Genomic DNA, 27,666 nt, shown 5'->3' on the forward strand with positions numbered 1-27,666 from the left:
ACTTAAAATCTTTGAATTTCCTGAATAATAGGAATGCCTTTGTTATTCATGAGCCCCTTGGATTGTCATACCTGAGTTTATGCTAAGAGATGAGGTGGCTTAGTATCATCTGGGGGATGGTCACAAGAAAGATGAACCATGTCACTGGAAAGTTGGGGCTTTGAGCCTGCCTAACCTCTGGGAACAGGATGGACACTGGATATTGAGTTCAGTCAATTCGATCCTGCCTACATAATGAAATCTCAATAAAAACTCTGGATGCCAGAGCTTGTAGAACTTCCTGGTTGGTGAACACATTGATGTGCCAGGAAGGTGGGGCCTAATGTGTCCCAATGGGATTAGAGCATGAAGCTCTGCATTTGAGACCTTCCCAGACTTTGCTTTGTGTGTCTCTTCATTTGGTTGTTCCTGATGGATATCCTTTATAAACAACTAATTATAAGTATAGCACTCCTGACTCTCATATGAGTCATTCTAATGAATTATTGAAGCTGAGAGATCATGGGAACTCCCTGGGCTTGTAGCCAGTTGGTCAGAAATGTTCGTGGCTTGGGGACCCTATAAGCGGGGACATGTTGGGGACCATACCAGTAAACATGTGGAGTCTGACACTAATGGTAAGTGGTTAGTGTCTGAACTGGATTGGAGTACATGAGTTGATAGAATACCTTTCTTTTTTATTTTATTTTATTTTTTTTAAGATTTTATTTATTCATGAGAGACACACAGAGAGAGGCAGAGACAGAAGCAGGCTCCATGCAGGGAGCCCAATATGGGACTCCATCCCAGGACTCTAGGATCATGCCCTGGGCTGAAGGCAGATGCTCAACTGCTGAGCCACCCAGGCGTCCTGATAAAATACCTTTCCACTGAACATTTTATTTTATCTTATTTTTAAATTTTTATTTATTTATTTTTTTTATTTTTTAATTTATGATAGTCACAGAGAGAGAGAGAGGCAGAGACACAGGCAGAGGGAGAAGCAGGCTCCATGCACCGAGAGCCCGATGTGGGATTCGATCCCGGGTCTCCAGGATCGCGCCCTGGGCCAAAGGCAGGCGCTAACCCGCTGCGCCACCCAGGGATCCCATCCACTGAACATTTTACCTAATGTCTCTATCTAGAAGAATTTTCTATCTCTTCCGTAACTCCTCAGTAGCTTCCTTACCTCATTTCCCTCATTTGTCTTTATCTTTAGCTCTGAGAATCTTAGTAAATCAGCAATTTGGACAAAGCAAGGTGTGTGTGTGGGATATTGGCACTTTCATCCTTAGGAGAATGTTTACAATGTCCTCTCCTGGAGGCATTTGAACAACCAGTCTCAAGGCTAGGGGTCAAGGCTTGGTTCCAGATTAGAGGTCAGAGTAAGAAATACTTCCCTTTCACACGCTTCACCTCACCTCAACTCTTCTTTGTGCTTCGAAGATACCAGCAGGTGGGAGGAATGGGGAAAAAAACCCAGTTGGGTTCCCCAGATTCCCTAGAACAATGACAAGTAGCAAGATAAAACTGGGGAAGTTCCCTTCTTGGGTTCACCAAGTCTCCCTAGGCCCATCACAGTGTCTATGCATCTGTCATCTGAGAACTGATCTTCACTTGGACAAGTATTGCTAAAGGGAAAGTTTTTTGGAAGCAGATCCAATTCCTGTATCACATCTGAGGACTCCAGGGTTTCACCCTCCTGACCCAGCCAGCACTGACCCTTTCCCCTGTTGACCCATTTTTCTATACCCCAAGCTGAATCCAAGAGGGATAGTTTGAGTGGAACCTGGCCCAGAATAGGGGTGCAATTTTTTCTGCCTTCTCTATCATCCATGCATGTCTACCCATCTTTGTCTTTATCAGTCTATTCTTCCTTCTTTCATCTTTCATGTCTTTTCATATCTTCATTTCCATTTGTTCATGCATATGTTCAACCATTTTAATCCAGTCATCATCTATTAATGCATCTATTCATCTATTAGTTATGTTAATAATAATTGTTGGTACTTGAGTGCCAGGCACCATGCTAAATTCTTTAAATTCATTGTCTCAAGGCAATTCCTGAAGTAGAGTGCTGTGGGCTATGTTTTTGTTTATGCAGACACTTCTATACTCCTTTTTATGATTTCTTTAGGGAACTCCTATCTCATGTGGTCTTGGTGAGTCTGTCAGCCACAGTGCTCTGATCAGAGTACCCCATTTCCTGGCCACTGGGATATATTGAAGAATTAAGTATATGTTATAAACAGTTAGTTGGAGTTTTTTTTTTTTTTTTTAAGATTTTATTTATTTATTCATGAAAGAGAGAGAGAGAGGCAGAGACCCAGGCAGAGAGAGCAGCAGGCTCCATGCAGGGAGCCTGACGTCGGACTCGACCCTGGGTCTCCATGATCACACCCTGGGCTGAAGGTGGCGCTAAACCACTGAGCCACCCGGGCTGCCCCTAGTTTGAGTTTTTTGTGAGATTTGATATTAGGAAAAAGAGGCCTCTTTTATTTATTTACATTTTTTTTAAAGATTTTTTTTTTTTTTTACTTAAGTAATCTCTACACCCAACATGGAGTTCAAACTCACAATCCCCAGATCAAAAGTCACATGCTCTACCGACTGAACCAGTCAGGCACCCCAAAGGGTCTTTGTTTTTAGATTGTTCACTATAAAAATGTAGACTTGAGGCTTCCAGGGTTCATATTTTCTGGAAGAGTACCTATCTGGAAGAGTACCTATCTACACGAGGAATGAAGCCCCTAAAAATAATTAGAAATTAAGAGAAGGAATTAACATCATTTGGATCCCTAGGACAGAAGTAGATTAAAATCTATTAAAAAAATTTTTTTTTGAGAGAGAGAGCGTGAGCGAGCATGAGTGAGGGGATGGGCAGAGGGAAAGGGGGAGAGAGAATCCTAAGCAGGCTCCGTGCCCAGCTGTGGAGCCTGATGTGGGGCTCGATCTCAAGACCCTGAGATCATGACCTGAGCTGAAATTGAGTTAGATGCTTAACTGATTGAGCTACCCAGGCACCCCTAAAATCTATTTTTAATGGACCTAGTTATGTAATATGACAATTTTAACTTTTTGCTTAAGCTACTTTAAGTTGGGTTTTTGTCATTTGCACTGGGAAGAGCTCTGAATAATAATTACTGTATGGGATCCCTGGGTGGCGCAGCAGTTTGGTGCCTGCCTTTGGCCCAGGGCGCGATCCTGGAGACCCGGGATCGAATCCCACATCAGGCTCCCGGTGCATGGAGCCTGCTTCTCCCTCTGCCTATGTCTCTGCCTCTCTCTCTCTCTCTGTGACTATCATAAAAAAATAAAAAAAAATAATTACTGTATTATTCCCATTTTACAGATGAGGAAACTAAGACCCAGAAAAATTAATTTTGACAAGTTTTCTCAGCTTATAAATGGCAGAACATTGGTATTTGGAGCAAACTCTGATGTACTACGTAAATACATCCATCTACCTGTTCATTCATCTATGCATCCATCCCATTCATTTATTTATTTGACTACGCAGGCCTAAGACTCCAAAGGCGATAAGCCTTGTCTCACTTGCTAAATCCAATTCTGAGGCTGCTTTTGGATCAGGGGTTGGCAACCTTTTTCTGTATAGGTTCATTTGGTAAATATTTAAGTTTTTGTTGGCTGTACTGTCAACTGTAATGACTACTCAACTTTGCTGTTGTAGCCCCAAAGCAAACATAGACAATATATAAAGGAACAGGAATGGCTGCATTGCAATAAAACTTTATTTACAAAAATGGGTGGCAGGCTGAATTTCTCCCATGGGCCTTAGTTTGCCAATCATGGTCTGGATCAATATTTTTGGGAACATGAGTTGGGAGTGGGAATAAGTATGCCTTGCATTTGTCCTTACCAATGAAGGAAAACAAGATTTTAATATTCAAACTCTTATGTTTGTGTCTGACTTTATGACCTTGGTTGAATGAGGGAAGAGATGATAGTATCCTCACCTGTAAAATAGAAATAATGTATATCTTGTGTACATGTGCATGACTCACACTGGGCACTCAGTGAAGGTTAGGTCAATCCCGTTTCGCATTTATCACCTACCATGTATTACCAGTATCAGGAGACTTCTCTTTATGATATCCTGGATGCAGTGAGGACACTTCAACCTAGCTTGCTGAATTCAGGAATCCTGCTTCTAAGAATAAGCTTTCATACAAGTTATATAGAGTCAGCTCTTGCAAAATCCAAATTTCTCTTTTAAATAACTCTACTCCAACTCTTATCTGCACCATTCCACTGCCTAAAACCACTCTAAGTACCCGACAAAACAAAGAGCTCTCTAGTCAACAAGCCCTATTGGACCTAGAAGCAGTTTGGCTTCCTTTTATGTCACTTAGGATATCACCCTGTACCCCAGATGGCTTTTCAACCTATTCTAAACAAATACTGCTATCTAGGAGAAAAGATTGTGTCCATATGTATTTGTATGTCTTTGTGCCCATGACTGTGTGTGAAATCGTTTGTCTGATTTACCCTTGTGTTCATATTGTGATTATAAGATTAAATGTTTGTGGTATGGGGATGCCTGGGTGGCTCAGTGGTTGAGCGTCTGCCTTCAACTCAGGGCGTGATCCCGGAGTCCTGGGATTGAGTCCCATATCGGGCTTCTTGCGAGGAGCCTGCTTCTCCCTCTGCCTATGTCTCTGCCTCTCTCTCTGTGTCTCTCATAAATACATAAAATCTTTAAAAAAATGTCTGTGGTATGTCTTTTGATGTATATGAATGATTAACTATGTACCTGTGTATTTATAAGTGGGTAGGACACATGTAAGTGGGGGTGTTGGCACTGATTTGTGTGTGGGTATGTATTCTGGTTGCTGTTCAGTCCATCGATTTGTGATTCCCACCCTCACAGGCCCTGTAGGGAACATCTATTGTATAGGGAAAAGGGGTATGAGACTCCCAGCCTGGGTTCTCAACCTCCAGGGGCCTGTAGAGGGCGTCTAGTGTATACAGAAAATGAAAATGTGTAGCTCTCGGCCTGTGGAGGGGGGCTTTGGCCTGAGGAGGCTGGGGTGTCTTGTTCCAGAAAGGAGCTGGAAATGAGCAAGAAACCAAATGACTCAGCCCCTGAAAGTCCCTGATCCTGGGAAGGGGTCTGCCTCATACCCCATCCTTCTCCAAACCTTCTGTCCATATCTGGAGGGTCCTGGCCCAGCCAGAGGGGCAGAACTTGGCCCTTCAATCTCAGAGCGTGGGTGGAACACTGTGTAGGACTTCCCGAGGTGACAGGACATCAGGATGGGGAGAAGTCTTGAGCAATAGTATACCCCCCTTTCCTGCCTCCTGCCCTCTGGAGCTTGAAATAACACCACTGCCAGGATTTTCTGAACACCCTTTCTCCTTCATTTCCTGCAGTTTGGGCTACTCCAGGCCTCAGGGTTCCTGGTTTGGGACAAGTGCAGGAAATAAGGGCCCCTGAACCCCAAATAGAAAGTGATCTACATGGCTAGAGATGAAGAACCCTGGGGGGTAGAGGAGGCTGCATGGAGGAAGGATCTCTGTAGAGGATGTGTGAGGCAGGAGGGAGGAAATTACAGGTAGAATGAACAGCAAGTATAGAGGCTTAGAGGAGGGACAGGGGTTTGTGATTAATCCCTATGTAGGTGAGGAAGGGTAAGTGGTGAGAGAGGCAGAGGCTATGTGTATGTAGGTAATACCTGGGGTACTTGTGGTACTTCCTCTTGGTGATGCCATGCCTAGTGGTCAAAGTTCATGGAAGACCCTTGTGACTTTTTTTTTAAAATTTTTATTTATTTATGATAGTCACACACACACACACACACACAGAGGCAGAGACATAGGCAGAGGGAGAAGCAGGCTCCATGCACCGGGAGCCTGACATGGGATTCGATCCCGGGTCTCCAGGATGGCGCCCTGGGCCAAAGGCAGGCGCCAAACCGCTGCGCCACCCAGGGATCCCGACCCTTGTGACTTTAATCAGGCAGGATCATTAGGGTCTATCTAGTATCCCTTGAGTGTGATGGTTTGGGTCTTTTTGCATCACAGAATGTCAACTAGGAGAAGTGCCAGTTGGAGGTAGAAGGATTGAGTTAGGAGGAAGTGTGGTAAACATAATTCTAAAATTCTTGCCCCCTGGTGTGTATGTCTTATATCTCCTTGATTTGAGATTACCTTAACCTCTTGACCTGTGATTATGGTGGGATATCCTTCATGGGATTACATTATGATATATGACAAAATTGAGGGATTTTTGCAGATGTGATTAAGGTCCCTAATCAGTTGACTTTGAGCTCATCAAACGGGAGATTACCTTGGATGGGCCTGGCCTAATCAGTTGAGCCCTTTAAAAAAGCATCTAGAGATAAGAAATAAGCAGCAGCCTTAAAAAAACAAAACAAAACAAAACAAAACAACAACTTAAAAAGGGAGTGCCTAGGGGCACCTGGGTGGCTCTGTTGGTTAAGCATCCAATTCTTTTTTTTTTTTTTTTTTTTAAGCATCCAATTCTTAACTTCAGTTCAGGTCATGATTTCAGGGTTGTGAAATTGAGCCCTGCAGCTGGGCTCCGTCCTGACCATGGAGCCTGCTTAGGATTCTCTCTCTCCCTCTCCCTCTACCTGCCCCCCTCTGCTCATGTGCTCAATCTCTCTCTCTCTCTCTCTCTCTCTCTCTCAAAAAGGGGCAGGGTACCTGAGTGGCTCAGTCAGTAGAGCATGTATGACTCTTGATCTCAGGATCGTGAGTTCAAGCCCCATTTGTGGTGCAGAGTTTACTTAAGAAAAAGAAAAGAAGGAAGGAAGGAAGGAAGGAAGGAAGAAAGAAGCAGCAGCAGGTGCTCTCATGTTGACTTTGAAGAAGCAAACTGCCATTTGTAGAGAGGGCCATATGGCACGCGGCTAAAGGAACTCAGCCTCAGTCCTACAAGCACAACTGCCAATACTTGGTAAGTTTGAAAGATAACTCTGAATCTGAAATAAAATTGCAGCCCTGGCTGACACCTAAGTTCAGTCTGGTGAGACCCTGAGCAGAGAGGACCCAGTCAACAGGTATCTAGATTCTTGACTCACAGAAACTGTGATAATAAATTTGGATTGTTCAAAGCTGCTAAATTTGTGGTGATTTGTTAGACAGCAATAGAAAACCAGTATGAGAAGGAAGTACATAATAAATGTTAGTTAAGCCCCAGGGCTAGTTTCATAACTACTGACTATAGCTTTTAACTGTATTTTCCTCCTGGTTTTGAAATGCCCCTCTTTCTTTAACTAACCTCTTTTCTTTCATCCTTTATTCTTTTTTTTTTTTTTTTTTTTTTAAGATTGTATTTATTTGACAGAGAGCACAGGCAGGGGGAGCAGGCAGAAGGAGAGGGAGAAAGAGACTGCCTGTTGAGCAGGGAATGTGTTGGGGGGAGCCTTGATCCCAGGACCCTGAGATGATGACCTCAGCTGAAGGCAGATACTTAACCAACTGAGCCACCCAGGTGCCCCTATTCTATTATTGAAGATAGATAGTTGTGGTGGTATTATTACTATTCCCTAAGATGCTAATTTACTTCTCATCCTGGCAGTCACTCCCTTAAAGTTAAGTATGGTTGGGGGTGCATGGGTGGCTCAGTGGGTTAAACATCTGCCTTTGGCTCAGGTTATGATCCTCAGCTCAGCAGAGAGTCTGCTTGTCCCTTTCCCTCTGCCCTTCCCTTTGCTCATGCTCTTTCTTGTGCTTTCTGTCTCTCAAATAAAATCTTTTACAAAAAGTTAAGTATGATTGTATGACATGTTTTGGCCAATGAAATATGTATAGAAATGGTGTGTGCCATTTGTGGATAGAAGTGTTTAAAAAAGAGTTCCCCTAACTGTCTTTCCTGGCTGCAGTGATCATAGAAACATGTGTTGAGATGAAGGAGCATGCCAAAAGATCAAGGCAGCCTAGAATGTTGAGCCACCACATGGAACACAGCTGTGCTAAAGACCCGCCTAGACCCACAGCAGACTTGGTATGCATGGGGAATAGTTTTGTTGTGTTAAGGTACTCAGATTTGGTGTCGTTATTGCAGCATAACCTAGCTATACTGACCAATCAGGTGTGTTGGTGGTAGTTACCAGGTGTTGTAGAATAGAGATGAGATTATAACAAACTAGAAGAAGAATTTATGTTATCCTGAGATCTTGGATTTAGAATTGGATTTTGCTGTGGGCTAAATTGTGTCTGTGTGACTGTGTCTGGAGATAGGATCTTTAGGAAGTAATTTAGATTAAATATGGTCATAAAGGTAGAACCCTAATTTGATAGGACTGTTGCCTTATGAGAAGAGAATGAGAGAGTGATCTCTTTCTCTGTGTCATGGGACATAGTGAGAAGGCAGTCATCTGCAAGATAGGTGGAGAGCTTTTACCAGCTCTCACCAGAAACAGAAACAGACTGTGCTGACACTTTTTTTTTCTTTTTTAAAGATTTTTTATTTACCTATTCATGAGAGACAGAGAGAGTGAGAGAGAGGCAGAGACACAGGCAGAGGGAGAAGCAGGCTCGATGCAGGGAGCCCGACATGGGATTTGATCACGGGTCTCCAGGATCAGGCCCCAGGCTGAAGGCGGTGCTAAACCACTGAGCCACCCGGACTGCCCTGTGCTGACACTTTGATCTTGAATTTGTAATCTACAGAACTGTGAGAAAATAAATGTCTGTTGTTTAAGCCACCCAGACTATGATATTTTAGTATGGCAATCTAAGCTAAGACAGATGTGGTAATTGCTAAAACTCTGGATAATCTCTCTTTGGGGAGGAGTGAAGCTTTTTGCTTGTATAAGCAAAAGTGATATATATTAGGTGATACCTTTAAATTTTTTTTTTTTATTGATGTTCAATTTACTAACATACAGAATAACCCCCAGTGCCCGTCACCCATTCACTCCCACCCCCCACCCTCCTCCCCTTCCAACACCCCTAGTTCGTTTCCCAGAGTTAGCAGTCTTTACGTTCTGTCTCCCTTTCTGATATTTCCCACACATTTCTTCCCCCTTCCCTTATATTCCCTTTCACTATTATTTATATTCCCCAAATGAATGAGAACATATAATGTTTGTCCTTCTCCGACTGGCTTACTAAATTTTTTTTAATTTAAAAGATTTTATTTATTTATTTATTTATTCATCACACACACACACACACACACACACACACACACACAGAGTGAGGCAGGCAGAGACATAGGCAGAGGGAGAAGCGGGTTCCTCACAAGGAGCTCGATGTGGGACTCGATCCCAGGATCCAAGATCATGCCCTGGGCTGAAGGCAGGCACTAAACCACTGAGCCACCCAGGGATCCCCTAATTATATATATTTAAATGAGATTTTGAAAATAGGCATGGTCAATAGTTTCTGTATGACAAGATTCGCTACTGTATCACCAGCACTCAGAAAAGTGCCTGGTAAGAATAAAGAGATGTTCTGGGTTCCAGTGATGTAGCATCACTTTAGACACAAGGATTTTCCAGGGCTAGGACCCTATGTCATGGCAGCTCTGTGACTAGTGGGGGCCCTACACTAACAGATGTTCTGATACTTAGGGCACCAATGCCAAGAGGTGCCATTTACATAGACTGCAGGGAAAATGGTGTCCCTGGGTTATGCAATGTTGATGTCCTGCCTGGCAGGCACAGTGTTCCTGATAGTGTTAGGATTTCTTGAGAGATGGTAGCCTAATAGTAATGGGGGACCTTGACATTAGTGGAGGTCCTGTCAGCAATGGGACATCATTAAGTATTAGGATGTCCTGTTGGTCTGTTCTTGAATTGATGAAGGGTGTTTAAAGTGTTGGGCCCCTGGTAGGAATGGGTGGCTTCTTCTTGGAGGAGACTTCTTGAAATGATGATCTAACAGGTATGAGACTGGCAAGGTGACTGAGGTTTTGATGGTGTTGGGTTCAGATTTCCAGGGACTGTGACTCTGAGATCCAGAGCCCGGGGGGATCCAGTTGTCCTGGTAGGGCAATGTGGAAGCTGCTGGAGTTAAAGCCATCCCACTTCCACTGGGTTGGAGCCCAGGGCAGCTCATGTCTTCTGTCTCCTCACAGGACCCAGGGGAGGCTAGAAGGTCCTAGAAACAGGAGTAGGGTAGAGAGGTCTGACTCCCCCATTTACTCTGATCCTCAGAGGTTCCACCCTCATTCTTGTCCTCCTCTCCTGTCCTGCCTGATCCTGGCCCCTCAGGAGTGGACGTGGCCCTCAAAAGCCGGTCCTTCAGGAGTCTGATCCTACCCCATGATCCCCAGATGCTCTGCCCTGTGGAGGAACCCCACCTCGTACCCCACTTGCTGGCTCAGAAAGCTGAGTCTGCCCCATCCAGAATCCTTGCCCACACAACACCCTTGTCTGGCCCCTACTTCTCAGGATCCCAAGCCCTACCCCTCAATTCCTCCTGTCCTTTTAACATCACCTGGTCCTGGCCTCTGATACTCCCCTGGGAATGGAGGTAAAAATGTGGGCATATCTGTGGCCTGATCTCCATCTCCACCACTCAACCTTGGGAATACTGAGACTTGAACAGACCTGGAGAACCTGTGCCTATTTCCTCCTGGAAGCTTTGGGGAAGCTAACTCCCCTTCAGCTGGAGAGCCAGGAGGCTAGAGGCCCTCCAGGTGACATCTCTACATCTGGGCTCAAGCACAGGCTCCTCCAGCTTCTCCTCTTGTTTTGTTTGTTTTTTTTTTTTCTCCCAACTTTTCCTAGCAATCCAAGCCATGTCCAACTGGAAATCCCAGCCCTCAGCCCTCACTGCAAGGGCTAGGCATCAAGCAACTCAGCTTTGTCACGGACTAGTTCAGTGGACTTGGGAGCTCACACTACCTCTCTGTGCCTCAATTTCCTCATATATAAAATGGGACTAATGATCTCCACCTCATAGGGTTATTAGAGGATGAAGTGATATAATTAATACACGTAAAGGACTCAGCTTGGAGCTTGACACATGGTTAGCACCACAAAGTAATGGCTTTCCGTGTTCCTTGAGGGCCACTTACTTAGACCTGGCCCTGCTGTATTGTTTCCCATTTTTATTTGGGAAATGGGTGAACTCACAGATGTGGTATGTGTAGGAGCTTAGAGTATAGATTCTGGAGCCAGACTGCCCACTTAGGATGCCCCCAGCTCTGCCACTTTATCGTCTGTCCAGCCTGGGTGAGTACTTAACCTCTGCACCTCAGTTTCCTCAGCTGTAACATAAGAATCATACTAGTACTTAAAGCAGTGCCCAACATGAGTGGTGAACACGCTAGTGCTACAGAGCCATGTCTTTTCATGTTGACAAGTCTCAGGGGCCACTGAAGAAGTTCTCTAGCCAGAGAAGTGCCGGCTTATTCTTACAGAGGGGTTCTTGAGGAAATTCCCCACTTGGGAGTCTTGCTCCTTTGTGAGACTGTTATTTCCAAGATTTTCTGGCTCTTTCTGAGTTTCCCGGAGGCCAGAAGAGGGGAGCCTGGGGGTGGGTGCTTACCGAAAAATCGAACATGAGCTGATGAAAATATGATCAAAACCGTATGGGTCTGGCTCTTACCAAACACCCATGAAACAGAGACAGCTCCAATGTCTTGGGAACTGGATGTGCTCCAGGTATGACTTGGGTGGGGCATGGGAAAGGGCCATTTTCAGTTGCATTTTTTGTTAATCAAATAAATACTGAGGCTTGTTCTGTGCCAGCCCCTGAGAAGAGCAATGTTGGCAGTGGAGACGAACAGGTCCAATCCCTTTCTCTGGGAACTCTATCAATAGACAGGACTTTTATCCTTTTTGTCCATCATGTATACTGGAGTTGGGAGTTCTCTGAGCAGGGATGTTAGGTCTCTTTAGGGAGATGTTGGCTGCTGGGGCCTTAGGCCTTCAGGGTAGGGAGTTTTCACTCAGCTGTTGGCCTTAAACCCGCAGCAAGCACCATGTGCCCTAGACAGGAAGGTGTCTACTTAGAGGCAGGTGGCAAGGCCCCTGTATTCTGGTTGGGGAGCTTGAAGTCCATACTATCCCTTGGAGAAGCTGGCAGCCTCATCATTGTCAGGCAGGTAGGTAGGCTTCTGCCCTGCCAGAGCTTGGGATGACGACTCGGCACTTGTCAGCAAATCATAGTAAAACAGGGAGCAGGTGCTGAGAATGTTTGGGTTGGAACAAGTCACAGGTTGCTGGGCTAAGCACTCATGTATCTGGCAAGGAGATGAGAGGGTAAGACTCAGTGCTCAGGAGACGTTGGTGGCTGGGGAAGGGAAGGCACTGGCTGGAGAAGCTCCCTGTGGTACTCTGGTGTCTGTCCCCTCAGGCTCTCTTGAAATTCTTTATTCCCCAGGCCTCCAGGGCCTGGCCAGAGGCTGTTCAATCCAAGCCCCCTCACTAGCTCCTGAATTATTTTCTCTCTTCCTGAGTCTCAGCTCTTTCTTTGTTTCCAGAGGGTGTTCCCTGGGGCCCCAAGAAGTAGGGACATTTCTGAATGTGCATGACTTTGGAGGAGCCTACGTGAATGCTGGGGGTTTAGTTTCAAACCCAAAGATTCATGAGTCAAATCTTTAAAAAAAATTTTTTTTTAAATTTATTTCAGAGAAAGAGAGCATGATGAGATGGGGGAGAAGGGCAGAGGGAGAAGCAGACTCCCCACCGATCAGGGAGCTTGATGAAGGGCTTGATCCCAGGACTCTGGGATCATGACCTGAGCCAAAGGCAGAAGCTTAGACGACTGAGCCACCCAGGTTTCCCCTGGAGGAACTCTAAAAAATTAAGCACCTCTCCCTGTACACCTGACTGATTGGGAAACTAAGATTTTAGAGATGGGGATAAGGAAGAGACTTGGCTGGAATAGCACAATGAGATGCAGAAGCAGTACTGTGGGCTGGGCACTGAGCTCAGGACTTGTTCCTGTCTGCCCCTCAGTGGCAGTGTTAGGGAGGTAGTGTCCAGGGCCTCTGTCATAGTAACATCTTCTTCAGGGCTCCTGCCCTCACTTCCCCTACTCTATCTGGGTTTTTCCCTCCAAGAATCCAAAAGGAGGTTTTGTGTCCTCCTCGGTGGCAGGCTGACTTCTACTTGGCTTCACTGGGAACTGAGAAGGATTTGAAGCGATGTGTTCTCTTCACACCTGTGTTTGTCCTCTGCCTGTTGGAGTAGAGGGTACCAGGTCCAAAAGGTGTCTATTATTGGGACCCTGGGGCTTCATGGTTGGCTGCCTTAATGGATGATGGATGAGTAGATGGGTGGAGAAGTGGATGGATGACTGGCAGTCTGATGGATGCAGAAATGGCTAAATGGATTTATGCATGGGTGCATGAATTAGATGGCTAATTTCCTCCAGGCAGGAGAGCCAAACTTCCCAACTATAGCAGTTGTTCTTACAAACTATCCCCACCCCCACCCCCACCTCCTGTGACTCTAAGATCTGAGATATCTGAGATTTTGAATACTTTACTTCTGGGAGCAGAGGGGAGGAAGAAGCTGCTGAGCACTCAGCTTAGTGAGGAGCAGATGGCACAACCCCCTCACCACTGCTCCCCTTCCCAGGCTGCCCAGGCCTGGTTCTGTTACCAGATGAGGAATATCTGGTGTATTGATAACCTCTCTTCCCAGGTGATGTTGCTCAGTTCACTGTCATAGCTGCCATCCAACCCTAGTGCCACAGACTTGCTGCTCTCAATGGGACAGGCCCTTAGAGGCCAAGCTGGAGACCAGCAGCTTCCCCAGGGGACTTCCCAAGCAGGAATTCACTCCACCCAGAGCAGCCCTGTGGTGTGCTCCAAGAGTCACAGTGCTTTCACCTCCTGGGGAGGAGACTCCTTCTCTGTACCTACCTGGTCTTAGTATTGCCTTGGCCCTGGTGCCCACATGGGCTGCAGGGGTGGTGGTAGGATTCCTCCATGCTAAATCTCCCCAGCTACCTGACTACTCCTTCTTGCACCCTTTGGATCCTCTCCCATTCTGACTTCTGGCTCCCAGGTCTGTCTGTCAGTATCCCTTGAGAGGTGAGGCTCCAGGATTGCTCAAATGGGCTGGACCTGGCCCAAGCTGACTGAGGAAGGAAGGCTAGCTTGAAAGCCAGATTCTGTGTGGGCAGGGGTGCCTGGGTGGCTCAGTGGTTGAGCGTCTGCCTTTGGCTCAGGTCTTGGTCCTGGGGTCCTGAGATGGAGTCCCCCATCAGGCTCCCTACAGGGAGCCTCCTTCTCCCTCTGCCTATGTCTCTGCATGTCTCTCATGAATAGATTTTTTTTTTTTAAAGATTTTATTTATTCATAGAGATGCAGAGAGAGAGAGAGAGAGAGAGAGGCAGAGACACAGGCGGAGGGAGAAGCAGGCTCCATGCAGGGAGCCCGACGTGGGACTCGATCCAGGGTCTCCAGGATCGCGCCCTGGGCTGCAGGCGGCGCCAAACTGCTGTGCCACCCAGGGATCCCCCTCATGAATAGATTTTTAAAATATTTTATTTATTTATTCATGAGAGACATAGAGAGAAAGAGAGAGATAAGCAGAGACACAGACAGAGCAAGAAGAAGGCTCCCCACAAGGAGCCCGATTGAGCCCGATTGGGACTCAATCCTGGACCTTGGGATTAGGCCCTGAGCCGAAGGCAGGTGCTCAACCACTAAGCCACCCAGGCGTCCTGATAAATAAAACCTTTAAAGAAAAAAAGAAATATTCTACGTGGGCAGATGGGCCCTCAGCATTGGCTGTTGAACCTTTCCTCTCATATGTATTCATTTTCTAGCCAGAGTGTCTACCTTGTGCCAGGCAGCGTACTAGAAACCAAAATAGATACGGTCCCTACTGAGGAAGGCTGACAAACTATCAAGTATAACTTAGCGTGATGAATGCTATAGGGGGAGGGGGCAAGGCCCCTGGGAGCTTGGGAGGAAGGCAGGCTACCTAACCTAGCCAGTCTGGAGTCAGGGGAGGCTTCCTGGAGAAAGAGTCATCAAGACCCAGATGGGAAGGCAGGTGAGCTGATGAGAGAGAAGAGTGTTCAGACAGAGGGAATGGCGTGGGTGGATGGGTACTTCCCCCTCTCACTCTGGCAGTAGAGCTGGGCCTTTTCCTGCCCCCAGCCATGAAAGCTGGTTCTTGACAACTCCCTTCCCCCTGGTGATACGTGATCCCTGAGACACCTGGACACTTTGCCTTGGAGAGGAAAGACTGGGAGGCATGAGAGAGTTTGGCTCAATCAGAACAGACATAGGTTTGGCGTAACTGAACTGAACCATGCAGAGTGAGAAGGCTGTGAGGAAACGTGAGGTGGGGCCCTGATCATGGGAATTGATCCCGAGAACACAGGGTGTTAAGTAGGGAGGGGTCCATGAGGAGGTTGCTCAGGTTGCAGAAGGAAAATTTGATCCTGCCATCCCATCTCCCCATTTCCTCTTCTAGTCCTTCCAGACAGACAACAAACAGCAGACAGACAGATCTGTGGGTACCAGTTGGGCTTTATTGGAAGCACTGCAATCTGAGTGCGGAGGAGAAGCTGTGCTCCTGCCACACTCACCCCTGCTCACACTCACACTCAAATTGACACTCCAGGCCCTTGAGCCCGCTGTGTCAGGTCCGGTGCAGAGTTGCTGGAGGCCTGGTTTCCCTTCTCATCCTTGGTTCCCCAGGGCTGCAGTGATTCACATCCCTTCTCTCAGACACACCACTCCCTCCAGGGCTGTCATGGGCTAACTGCTGTGGCCCTTGTTCTAGGGGAGGAAGGAGAGTCAAGGTCATGGGTTCGGGTCTTGGGCAGGGGCTCTGAGGGAGAAGGCAGGGCTGGGGAGGGCTGGGCTTGCCTTTGCAGAGTTCTTCTGCAGTCTCCGGATGATGCGGTCCACCCAGGGCTGGTCTGGGGGTGCACAGAGCTGGCGACCCTTCAGTGTGGTGAACCTGGAGTCAGAGGTCAAAGGTCAGAGAGAACAGAGCCCTGTAACCCAGCTTCCTGGCAGGCCCTGGTGTGAGGGGCAGAGGCTGAGGACCACATCTGGGAACCTGTTTCAGGGGCTTCCTTGTAGAGGTTGGGCTTGGCAAGGAGAAGACAGATAAGAAGGTGGGGGTATCACCAGTGGCTGATGGGGGAGATGAGGCTAGACAGGCTACACTCCACAACTCACACAACGGCAGGCAGTCTACAGCCATCCTTGATGAGGAGGTAGTGAAAGGCTCGCACGATATTCCCAGGGATGGGACGCTGGGTTACAGAAAGGCAGCAGTCTTCAGCATCATTGGCACCACCCAGAGCTGGGGAGTGGGTAGGGGAGAGAAAGTAGTGTCAGGACATAGTGACCCTGAGGTGGGGGTGGGGGGAGAAGGGCAGTTAAATCTGTTATTTGGGCTGGTATGTTATCAATATGACCCTAATGGTTGCTAAATATATTGAAGCACTTCTAAGCTGTTTGCTAAACAAACACTGCCCTGAGCTCCACAAATGCCCTCCTGCTGCCCTGATCACCCCAACCTCTCTCCCAGGACCTTTCTTTTTTTTTTTTTTTAGATTATTTATTTATTTATTAATAAGAGACACAGAGACAGAAAGAGTCAGAGACACAGGCAGAGGGAGAAGCAGGCTCCATGCAGGGAGCCCGACGTGGGACTCGATCCTGGGTCTCCAGGATCACACCCTGGGCCGAAGGCGGCACTAAACCGCTGAGCCACCAGGGCTGCCCTCCCAGGACCTTTCAACTGCCACATCAGTGAAGAGTTGATGCTGCTTACAGCATGGGGGTGGGAAGGAGAGGTGAGGAGTAGGGGATGGGGTAGCAGGAGACCTGGGTTATAGAGGACTTCTGAATTGGTAAATACTTGGACAATTAGCCCTGTCTCAGTGTCTCCCATTCTCCCCACCATAAACTAACATATACTGTTCTTTCCTGTCTGGGAAACTGAGGCAGCAGGGAACAGAGGCTGCAGGGGAGGAGTAGCCATGGGCCCTGGGTTACATCAAGAGATAGACAGTCAGGGGCCCCGTTACACCCACATTCATAGGTACACACACAGGGCTCAGGGAACCCTCCAGTTCCCCCAAACACGCAGACCTAATGCAGGGTCCCTCATGTCCAGAGCAAAGGAGCCTGAGATTTAGACACCCCCTCCCCCTGCCCACCATAAGCCTGCCCTCAGCCTTACCAGGGGAGGTCCAGAGGAGCAGCAGGCTGAGGGCCAGTAGCACAGCTGCTTGGGATGCCATGGAGAGGGAACAGAGCAGCAACCGACAGTGAGTGTGAGCCCGGGTGAATCTCTGGGCAAGCCGGAGTCTCTGTGAGGCTGCAACTTGGCCGGGAGTGGGAGGGAGCAATGGAAAGCTCACAGGCGTCCTTGTGGGGTGCAAGGGGGTCTGGGAATGTGTGTGAAAGCCTCTGTGAGGCTGCAACTGCCTCCTATTTATGGCTCAGAACTTTCGCTTTCCCAGCTCAGAAATTCCCCTCCACATCCATTCCGTGGATTCCCCTTTGCCCCCCTCTTGCTGACGGAACCTGCCCTTGCCCCTGCCCCCGCCCCCCCTCCACCCCCCCCCCCCCCGCCTTCTTCCTCAGTAGCTTCCCTGCTCTTCTGCTTTTTTTGGCTTCATCTCTGAGAACCTAAGCAGTCTGCAGTCTGGTCAAGAGAAGGGACTTTGAAATGCCAGCTCAGGATAGAGGGTCTGCAATATCACCTTCCTGGTGGCATTTGCATCATTAACCATAGGGCTGGCTTTCAGAAGTGATGGTCAGGACTGGGGGTCAGAATGAGGAGTTGAACCCCTTCCCTGGGTTCAGCCCCTAATTCTCATTCCCATCTCTGTGGTTCTTCTCTTCTCTCTGGTGCTGGTGGGGGTGAAGAAGGTTCTCTGGTCCTCTCAGAACAACCATGAAGCCTGGGATGGCCCCAGTGCTGCCTATCCATTATCTGGGAGCCAGTCCCTTCCTGGCAGAGTTGAAAGGGAAATATTCCTTGGGAGGAGGCCCAGCACCCATCCCGCATCTTGGTCCTTTGGGATTCAACCTCCTGGCTCAGCCAACACTACCCCTTCTCTATTTGCCATGTTCATATATCTAACACCTGTGACCACAGAACATCTGGAGGGAGCCTGGCCTGGAAGAGCTTCCTTCATCTTGCCCCTGCTCTCAATCCTGGGAACCAAGAGGGGATTTTTTAAGGAGAGGGGCTGGTCAGCTCATATTCAGACAATCCCCAAATTTTCAAGGAATTGACAGATGGAGGAGGGGATGAGTGGTTTCCCATCATTATGAGAAAGACCAGGACTCAAAAGGGAAGTTAATATGTGGTACACCCATTCAACCATCCCACCCAAGCTCTGAACCCTCTCTTGGATGGGGTGGTGTTTCCCTCATAAATTTCTGACTTATCTTTCTTTCCATCCATTATTATTATTAATAATAATAACAGTATTTCTTACTCTTTACTCTGTGCTGGGCTCTGTATCAAGGACTTGATTTTATCAACTTCCCCAACAAAACTATGAAGTAATTTATATTATTAACATATTATTGTTCCTTTTTTACACATAAAGAAAATGAGGCTCAGAGCACAAGATCACATGGCAAGTAACTGTCTTGTGCTTAGGTGTCTTTTGCTTTAAGGTTTACACTTTTTCCCACTGTCCCATGCGCCCATCTGCTGACTGTCCATTGATCATAGAACAGTACAGATCGGTGAGACTCTACAGATAGAATGCCTTAGTTGAGATTCAAATTCCATCACTTGCTAGCTGTGTCACCATGTGCAAGTTATCCAGTTCCTGTGTCTTAATATCCTTATCTATAAAATAGGAATGGTACTAGGTCTACCTTTTTTTTTTTTTAAGATTTTATTTAATTATTTGAGAAAGAGTGCATACACGGGCAGAGCAGCAGAGGGAGAGGGAGAAACAGAGTCACCGCTGAGCAGGAAGCCCGACATGGGGCTTCATCCCCTGACCCTGGGATCATGACCTGAGTGAAAGGCAGATGCTTAACCGACTGAGCCACCTAGGCGCCCCTCTAGATCGACTTCTTAGGGTTACCTTAGGAGGTAATCTGAGTAAAGTCCTTAGTTTAGAGACTGGCACGTGATAAATACATATCAAATATTGTTGATTATTATTATTCTGACCTTTCATTCAGATATATGTCAGTTCATCTGAACTTTCCATTGATCTCTGCATCCTTCTGCTTATGGCAGTTCTGATTATTCTCTGTTCCTACCGTCATCCATCCTCCACTCCGCTCTACCCTGCTCTGTTCTCTGAAAGCCTGACCTCTCTAGACTGAATTACTCAGGATCTTTTGCTTTCCAGCTTCTGTTTGAGTTTGGTCCACAGGAGGCAGCAGCAGGAGATCGGTAGATGATAGGAGAGAGAAGTTAATTCAAAAAAAAAAAAAAAAAAAAAAAAAAAAAAAAAGGGATCCCTGGGTGGCTCAGTGGTTTGGCGCCTGCCTTTGGCCCAGGGTGCGATCCTGGAGACCCGGGATTGAATCCCACATCGGGCTCCCGGTGCATGGAGCCTGCTCCTCCCTCTGCCTGTGTCTCTGCCTCTCTCTCTCTTTCTGTGACTATCATAAATAAATAAAAATTAAGAAAAAAAAAAAAAAGAGAAGTTAATTCTCCAGATCCTTCATCTTGCTGCAGTCCTGGCAGTGAATAGTTTTCTTTCTGGTAGTTGTTTCAGGAGTGGTCTTCCAACAGCAGCAGCAGCATCTCCTAGAAATTTGTTAGAAATGGGAATTCTCAGGTGCTATCCCAGACCTCCTGGAGTAATGTGTATTTTGACACATCTTCTACGTGTTGCTACGTGTCGAAGTCTGAGAACCACTCCTCTACAGTTACATATCCTTTGGGGCTGCCTCCTCTCTGTGGGTCTCTCTGTAAGGTTCCTGAAACCCTGTTCCCTCTTCTTGACCCATCAGGCTTTGGTATGGTAATGGTTTCCCACTATTGCTAAATCCTGGGTGCCTCACTACCCCATGTCGGTTTCTTAATCTTGACCCCACCTCTTAAATAGCTTCTTTGTTAAAATCTTTCTGGTTGAAGTTTTTTTGCATGTGCCACCTGTTTCCTGCCAGGATCTTTTTTTTTTTTTTTTTTAAGATTTTATTTATTTGTTTAAGAAACAGAAATAGAGGGATCCCTGGGTGGCGCAGTGGTTTGGCGCCTGCCTTTAGCCCAGGGCGCGATCCTGGAGACCCGGGATCGAATCCCACGTCAGGCTCCCGGTGCATGGAGCCTGCTTCTCCCTCTGCCTGTGTCTCTGCCTCTCTCTCTCTCTCTCTCTCTGTGTGACTATCATAAATAAATAAAAATTAAAAAAAAAAAAAAAAAAAAGAAACAGAAATAGAGCATGGGTGGGGAGGGGAGGGAGAAGCAGGCTCCCCACTGAGCAGTGAGTCCAATACAGGGCTCAATCCCAGGACCCTGGGATCATGACCTGAGCAGAAGGCAGACGCTTAACTGACCGAGCCACAGAAGAGATCCCAGGAAATAGATTCCCACAATGGGATTCTAGGATTGGGCTGCTCATATATTTGATAAATGCACAGATAATCTCTGCATGGGGAAAGAGGACACAAAGTAATCTGGAGCATGCAGAAGCATCACAGTCACTTGGATTATTACCAGTGAGGCATAGGGGAAATGTTGGTGGAGGCCAAGACATTAGGAGATAAAAAAATGACTGAGGTACTTAATTACTATGGCCACAAATGGTAATTTCAAATGATGAGGACCTACATATATTGTTGAGTGGGTTGCCTGTTTTTGATACTGCTAGAAAAATTATATTTTAAAAAAAGGTAAAAAGATACTGTGAACTTCTGTCTCAAAGTGTGGGTGGAGATCCAGATAAACTCTATGGAATTCTTAAGAAATCTTAATTTTATTTGATCACAGGGCAGATGTGGCTGAGGATCAAGCCCAAGACCTGACTGTATGGGTTGCAGAGTTGCGACACCAGGTAAATGCACAACTCTACCATATCCCTTAAGCTAGAATAAGGGTGCTGTTGGAAAGGAATTGGATTCTGAAACTTGTGATGAGGACATTTGGAAAGAGATGAACAAGGCTGATAATTCTGTTTTTTAAAAAATATTTTCGGGGCAGCCCAGGTGGCTCAGTGGTTTGTTTATTTATTTATTTATTTATTTATTTATTTATTTATTTATTTATTTATTTATAGTTTTTATTTATTTATGATAGTCACACACACAGAGAGAGAGAGAGAGAGAGAGAGAGAGAGAGAGAGACTGGCAGAGACATAGGCAGAGGGAGAAGCAGGCTCCATGCACCGGGAGCCTGAGGTGGGACTCGATCCCGGGTCTCCAGGATCGTGCCCTGGGCCAAAGGCAGGCGCGAAACCGCTGCACCACCCAGGGATCCCAATAAATAAAATCTTAAAAAAATATATTTTCAGGGATCCCTGGGTGGCTCCATGGTTTAGCGCCTGCTGTCGGCTCAGGGTGTAATCCCGGAGTCCTGGAATCGAGTCTCCCCCATCAGGGGTCTCTGCATGGAGCCTGCTTCTCCTCCCTTTTCCTATGTCTCTGCCTCTCTCTGTGTGTCTCTTATGAATAAATAAATAAAATCTTTAAAAATATTAAAAAGATTTTTTTAAAAGATTTTATTTGTTCATGACAGACAGAGAGAGAGAGAGAAGCAGAGACACAAGCAGAGGGAGAAGCAGGCTCCATGCAGGGAGCCCGATGTGGGACTCGATCCTGGGTCTCCAGGATCACGCCCAGGGCTGAAGGCGGTGCTAAACCACTGAGCCACGCCGGCTGCCCTATATTTTAATTTTTACATTAAAAATTTTTAAAAAAGTAATCTCTATGCCCAACTTGGGGCTCAAACTCACAACTCTGAGATCAAGAATCACATGCTCCACCAATTGAGCCAGACAAGTGTCCCTAAAGCTGATAATTTTTTTAAAAGATTTTATTTATTTATTCATGAGAGACACAGAAAGAGAGAGAGAAAGAGAGGCAGAGACACAGGCAGAGGGAGGAGCAGGCTGCATGCAGGGAGCCCAGTGTGGGACTTGATCCCAGGACTCCAGGATCACACCATGGGCCAAAGGCAGATGCTAAACCGCTGAGCCACCCAGGGACCACTAAAGCAGATAATTTTGGATCTTCAAATCCCCCTGAACCTTTCTTGCTGGCAGAAGAACACTCCTCCTGCAAATTATGAATTATTCGGCCTTTCCTTCCATTAAAAAGATGTTTTTAATAACTTCCTGGCACAGGGCATGCATTTTCTCTTCAGGACTTACCGTGACCATTCCTCATAGTCTCTACAAGGATATACAAGATGTGCTCCAAGAACAAGAGCATATATGTTGAAAGAGTTACAGGAACTTGTCAACTGTCTTGGGAGAATCTTGGGGACCAGTGAGGACAGATTTATTGATATTGGTGCCCTCACTCAGGATTTAGCTCAGCTCCTGGGAGTGGTGTTGATAGTATGTTGGGTTGGTTCCTGGAAGTGTGGACTCAATAGTGGCCTTTGATCAATGAGGTTGAGATGTTGGAACCTCACTGACATATTTATTGTAGAACATTGCTTCTTAAACTTTGATGCGCATGTGATTCACATGGGAGTCTTGTTAAACTGTAGATTCTGATTCACCAGGTCTGAGGTGAAACCCAAGAAGCGGCATTTCTAACAAATTAAGTGATGCTGATGCTGCTGGTCCTCAGATTATATACTTTGAGGAGCAAAGTAGAGGAAGAAGTACAAAGTTTAGAGAGATGGGAATGTTGGAGTGCACTTGTTATGTGCAACCACTAACTGTATACCTCTGAAGGGCCCAAGAAGATTCTTCCTTCTCCAAGGCAACAAGAAAAGCATTAATGAGGGGAACAGTAACTTCTTTGAAAAGCATTGCAGTGGCTTCTTTACTAGGTAAGAGATGAGGATAGGAGATGCCTTCTTGGATTTAGGCAATCTTATTTCAAGGGGGATAATGGAATCTTTGAGTGGTAGAGGTCAGATGTTGGCATCTAACCATGAGCAATAAGGTAAATGAGATTACTATATAAACTGTAGGAACAAGTGGTAATTTATATGCTTTACCCACAGGGACCTTGTGGTGCTAGCTAATTGCTCATAGTGTTCGTAGGAATGAAATAATGGACAGCTTACTGATGTGCTACTTGACCTGTGTAAGTGGAAACATCTAGACCTAGTGGGCAAAAATTTGATCCAAATTGTACTGGGAATTTACAGTTTTTTACCCAGTTCCTCTACTTAAGTGAGTTTCCTAGACCCAAAGCCCTATGATCAGGTAGGAGGTGGGAGGGCTTGAATCTCTTCATAGGTAGATTCTGGAAATCTTTCTCCTAGTTAGTGGTTCTCCTAGTGCATCTCCAATAGCATCTGCATCACCAAAGAAGTTGCCAGAAATGCAAATTATTGGGCTCTGCCCCAACATCACTGGATCAGAAACTCTGCAAATGGTCCAGCAATCTGTACTTTAACAAGCCTTTCTTGTGATTCTGATGTATGCTAAAATTTGAGAATCTCTATTCTAAGCCTTCTCTGCAGAGATCTGTAGCCATTTGCTAGGGTAAGTCTGAATGTTGGAACATGACATACTCAGACTTTTGGAGTGTTATTAGATACTGTCTCATGTTAATACTAGTCTTGGGGACCCAAAAATCCCACTGTGGTCCACCAGTCAGAGCTGATAGAGGTCAAGTGACAGAAGGATCTTGATCCAGATCCATCTCACAATGAGTCTGTAATACTTGTTCACTGATTATTTCTCTTGGTTCAGAATGTATAGTGGGAATAGGTATACTTAGTTATTATCCAAATCTCCACATTGGTTCTTTGACTGTGGAGTAAGGAAAATTAGGAAGGGCCAAGTGGAAGTCCTTTGAACTGTGCTTACCCTACCACGTTTCCTGCTACAATAGGAAATGTAAAAGTAATGCTACATTCCTAGAGAAATTGCATAGATTAGGGCACCTTCAAGGACTTAAGAGATGTCATAACCTTTGGCACAGCATATTATAGGTAATAATCTAGCACATGCTTTTTTTCTATACTAGTCAATTAAAGACCATTGAAATCAGTTTCTTTCTCTCTTTCCTCCCTCTCTTTCTTTCTTTCTTTCTTTCTTTCTTTCTTTCTTTCTTTCTTTCAGAGAGAGAGAGAGTGAACACACAGGGGTGGGGGGCAGGGAGGGGGAGAGAGAGAGAGAGAGAGAGAGAGAGAGAGAGAAAGAATCTCAAGCAGGATCCAGGCCTAGCGTGGAATCCAGTTTGGTGCTTTCTTTCATGACTCTGAGATCATGATCTAAGCCAAAATCAAGAGTCAGATGCTTAACTAACTGAGGTACCCAAGCACCCCAGAAATCAGTTTCTTTTCAATTGGAATGACAGGAATACACTGTCACTGTCTTACTGCAGGGATACATCAATGTTCCTGCTCTTTGTCAAAAGATAATCTTAACATCCCAGAGAATATCAACTGATGACATTATGCTTACTGCCTCTGGTATGTAAGAAATAGTAATCACTCTCCTAAAACCGGCATTACACTATATGTTAACTAACTAGAATTTAAGGATGCTTGGATGGCTTAGTGGTTGAGAGTCTGCTTTTGGCTCAGGTTGTGATCCTGGGGTCCTGGGATTGAGTCCTACATCAGGCTCCTTACAGGGAGCCTGCTTCTCCCTCTGCCTATGTTTCTGTCTCTCTCTGTGACTCTCATGAATAAATAAATAAAATATTAAAAAAAAAAACTAACTAGAATTTAAATAAAAATTTGAAGGAAAAAAAAAAAAAGCAATCGCCCTAAATGCTTTATTAAGACCTATACATGTCAGAAGGAGAGAAAGAAATCCTACAAAAATTCAGGAGCCTGCCACATAGGTGGAATTTCTAGGCCACTGAGAGTGGAAAGAAGCTGAAAAATAGTGGTCTTTGGCATATTGCACCTTTGCCATGAAGAAAGAGACAGTACTTAAAAGGAGGTTTGAATTTTAGAGACAGCATATACCATATTTAGGTGTATTGCTGCAAAATATTTATTGGATATGATGGAAAGCTATGGTTTTGAATAAGGCCTAGAGCAAGGAAGTCTAGTTTCCAGGAAAGTTGCCCTGCTCCTTGGGCTTTATGGCTCATAAATCCAATGAACTTCATGTTTTCCCTGGCAGAAAAGGGTGCCATAGGAACCTTAACAGGAGAATTACAGCAAAGACCCCTAGGGTGTTAGAGTAAGGCCGCACCTCTTCTGCTAATAATTATTTTCTATTTGAAAAGCAGCTCCTGGGTGCCTGCCTGGGTGGCTCAGACAGTTAAGCATCTGCCTTAGACTCAGGTCGTGCTCCCAGGGTCTTGGGATCAAGACCTGCATTAGGCTCCTCGCTCAATGGGGAGCCTGCTTCTCCCTCTCCCTCTGCCTTTCTGCCTGTTTGTGCTCTCTATCTGTCAAATAAATAAAATCTTAAAAAAAAAAAAAAAAGTGGCTCCTAATTTGTCACTGGGCCCTGGTCTAAAACTCAGACTCTAGTTCACCCAGTGACAATGTGGCCTAAGGGTGTTACCTACAGCAAATCATATAGTTGGATGTGCACAACAGCATTCCATTGTTTTTTTTAAATTTTATTTATATTTATTATTATTATTATTATTATTATTATTATTAGCATTCCATTGTTAAATGGTCGTTGTACATATGAAATTAGGCCTTAAGTGGCTCAGATTCCTACTTGTATTGTTTCTTCTGATCACACTTCTGCCTTCATGGAGAAGTTTTCTACAGTTAACAGAGGGAGTAAATGCATGGTCTTGAATTTTAGATGGTCTCTAAGGTATGCTGGCCCTGAAAGACGGTGGTGAAGGGAAGTCCTTTCAGTGGGTAGAATTTCAGGTAGTACATTAAATGTCAACATTGTTGAGAAGGAGAAATGGCCTGAGATTTGGAGGTATACTAAGTTGCTTACAGTGCCTGCCTGTAACAACTCTGTCCTCACCTTTGTAAATGATTCCTTTATGTTTTTTCTCATTAAACCTTTTTGGTCATGCCATTTGTTTCCTACCAAGATCCTGAATGATACAAGAATATAATGTAGAGCTGGCATAGAAGTTTCAATTAAATTTTAATACTGTCTGCCTGGAATGCCTGTTGGGAAAGATCCTGAGATCAGCAGCAAAGAGTGAAATAAGAAATAAGAATAAACAAGGGATTTGTAACACATTTATTCAATAAATATTTACTGAAGGCCCCCTATGTTCCAGACACTGTTCTTGGCACTGGGATACAGCAATAAACAAAACAGACATTTCTCCTCTTGCAGAGTTCTTATTCTAATGAAGAAGACAGGCAATAAGCAAACAAGGAAAATATATAGTATTTCAGATGACAGGAAGTGCTCTAAAGAAAATAAAGAAGGCCAGAGGTATAGGGACCATAGGGGAGGACAGTCAGGAAAAACTTTACTGACAATATTTGGGCAGAAAGCTTATGTGAAGAAGGTGAGGGAGAGAGCCATGCAGAGATCTGGGGAAAATGTGCCAGGTAAAGAAAATAGCAAGTGTGGAAGATTTTGAGAGCAGAGTGTGTTTGAGGAATAGAAAGGAGGCCAGTGTTTGTGAGGGAAGTGAGCAAAGAATAGAGTGGTAGGAGATACAGTCAGATAAGAACAGCCAGTTGTAGGCCATCACAGGGTTTATGTTTTACTGTGAGTGAGATGGGGAACTATTGGAGGGTCAACAGAGGTGTGACATGGTCTGACTTGTTTTAAAGGCTCCTCTGGCTGTTGGATGAAGAATGGACCAAAGTAATGCAAGAAGGGAAGCAGGAAGACCAGATCAGAGGCTCCTGCAATAATTGAGCGGGACATGATGTTACTGAGAGTTGGTGAGAAGTGGTTAGATTCTGGAAATATTTTGAAGGTAAAGTCATGGGCTTTGCTTCAGCATAGGATGTGAGAGAAAGAAGAGGCAAGAATACTGCAATATTTTTGGCTTGAGCAATGTGATGGATGGATTGGACTTATCAAGATGTGAATGACTGCAGAGGAGTGGGTTTGTGGGAAGATCAGGGGCCTCTTTTGACTTGTTAAGATGAAGCTGCATTTGGACCTATAAGTGGAGATGTTAAGTAGGCAGCTGGTAATATGAGTCTGAAATTCAGAGGAGAGATTTTAGCTAAATATACAATTTGGGAACATATGAATGGTATTTAAGGCCATAACACACTGAGATATCCAGGGGAGTGAGTAGAGGTAGAAGAGATTCATATTCCAAGTCCTGATACTCCCCAACATTGACAGATCAGGGATATGAAGACAAATCAGGGAAGGAGGGAGGCTTTCAGGGTGTTATGATGGTACCCAGTATCATGGGGTAAAAGGGAAAGGAAACAGGGCCCATGGGTGGAAGGCTTAAAGCACCCACTCCCTAGGTTTTGGTTTAGATGATCCAATGGTGTGGAAGTGGGGAATTGGATGCCAAGGAGCTGGGTTTGAAATAGTTTCTGATCACACACACAGAACCCTAAGTGGGCTACATTTCACTAGTTCACTATCTTCCTAGCCAAGTCATCTTTGTGGAGTTCCCGGTTCAGTGCGAGCCCTGGACAAATCTCCTTACAGCCCAGGCCGGCTCATTCCAGCCTAGACCCACACTCCTCCAAGGAGCCCAAATAGTCTTCACACTTCCTGGTCTGACCAGAATCCATGCCCCAGGAGTCAGATCTTTTTTTTTTTTTTTTTTTG

General features: G+C 45.6%; 1 protein-coding gene and 1 long non-coding RNA gene across 3 annotated transcripts; one reads left to right on the top strand and one right to left on the bottom strand.

Annotated features, from left to right (window-relative positions):
• Positions 1-6,533: 6,533 nt before the first annotated feature.
• LOC144322407 (uncharacterized) lies at positions 6,534-27,642 on the top strand. Of its 2 annotated transcripts, XR_013388051.1 has the most exons (4): positions 6,534-6,922; positions 7,851-7,972; positions 20,829-20,892; positions 26,694-27,642. It is a non-coding gene; the product is annotated as an uncharacterized LOC144322407 (long non-coding RNA). The 2 variants fall into 2 exon arrangements; XR_013388052.1 differs by lacking the exon at positions 7,851-7,972 and having other exon boundaries at positions 6,555-6,922.
• On the bottom strand, positions 15,401-17,350 carry CCL19 (C-C motif chemokine ligand 19). The gene is made up of 4 exons (XM_077911001.1): positions 17,091-17,350; positions 16,079-16,205; positions 15,761-15,854; positions 15,401-15,670 (listed from the first exon to the last, which is right to left on the bottom strand). Exons 1-4 carry the CDS (start codon positions 17,149-17,151, stop codon positions 15,650-15,652), a joined length of 303 nt encoding a protein of 100 aa, XP_077767127.1. The 5' UTR covers positions 17,152-17,350; the 3' UTR covers positions 15,401-15,649.
• Positions 27,643-27,666: the final 24 nt, after the last annotated feature.

The sequence above is a fragment of the Canis aureus genome, chromosome 10 (genome assembly GCF_053574225.1).
Source record: "Canis aureus isolate CA01 chromosome 10, VMU_Caureus_v.1.0, whole genome shotgun sequence".
NCBI classification, from domain to species: domain Eukaryota; kingdom Metazoa; phylum Chordata; class Mammalia; order Carnivora; family Canidae; genus Canis; species Canis aureus.

Coding starts and splice junctions, on each gene's coding strand:
- CCL19 (XM_077911001.1), bottom strand. CDS start 17,151: ATGGCATCCCAAGCAGCTGTGCTACTGGCCCTCAGCCTGCTGCTCCTC. Junction 16,206..17,090: donor GCTCCTCTGGACCTCCCCTG/GTAAGGCTGAGG, acceptor CCCACTCCCCAG/CTCTGGGTGGTGCCAATGAT. Junction 15,855..16,078: donor TGTAGACTGCCTGCCGTTGT/GTGAGTTGTGGA, acceptor CTCTGACTCCAG/GTTCACCACACTGAAGGGTC.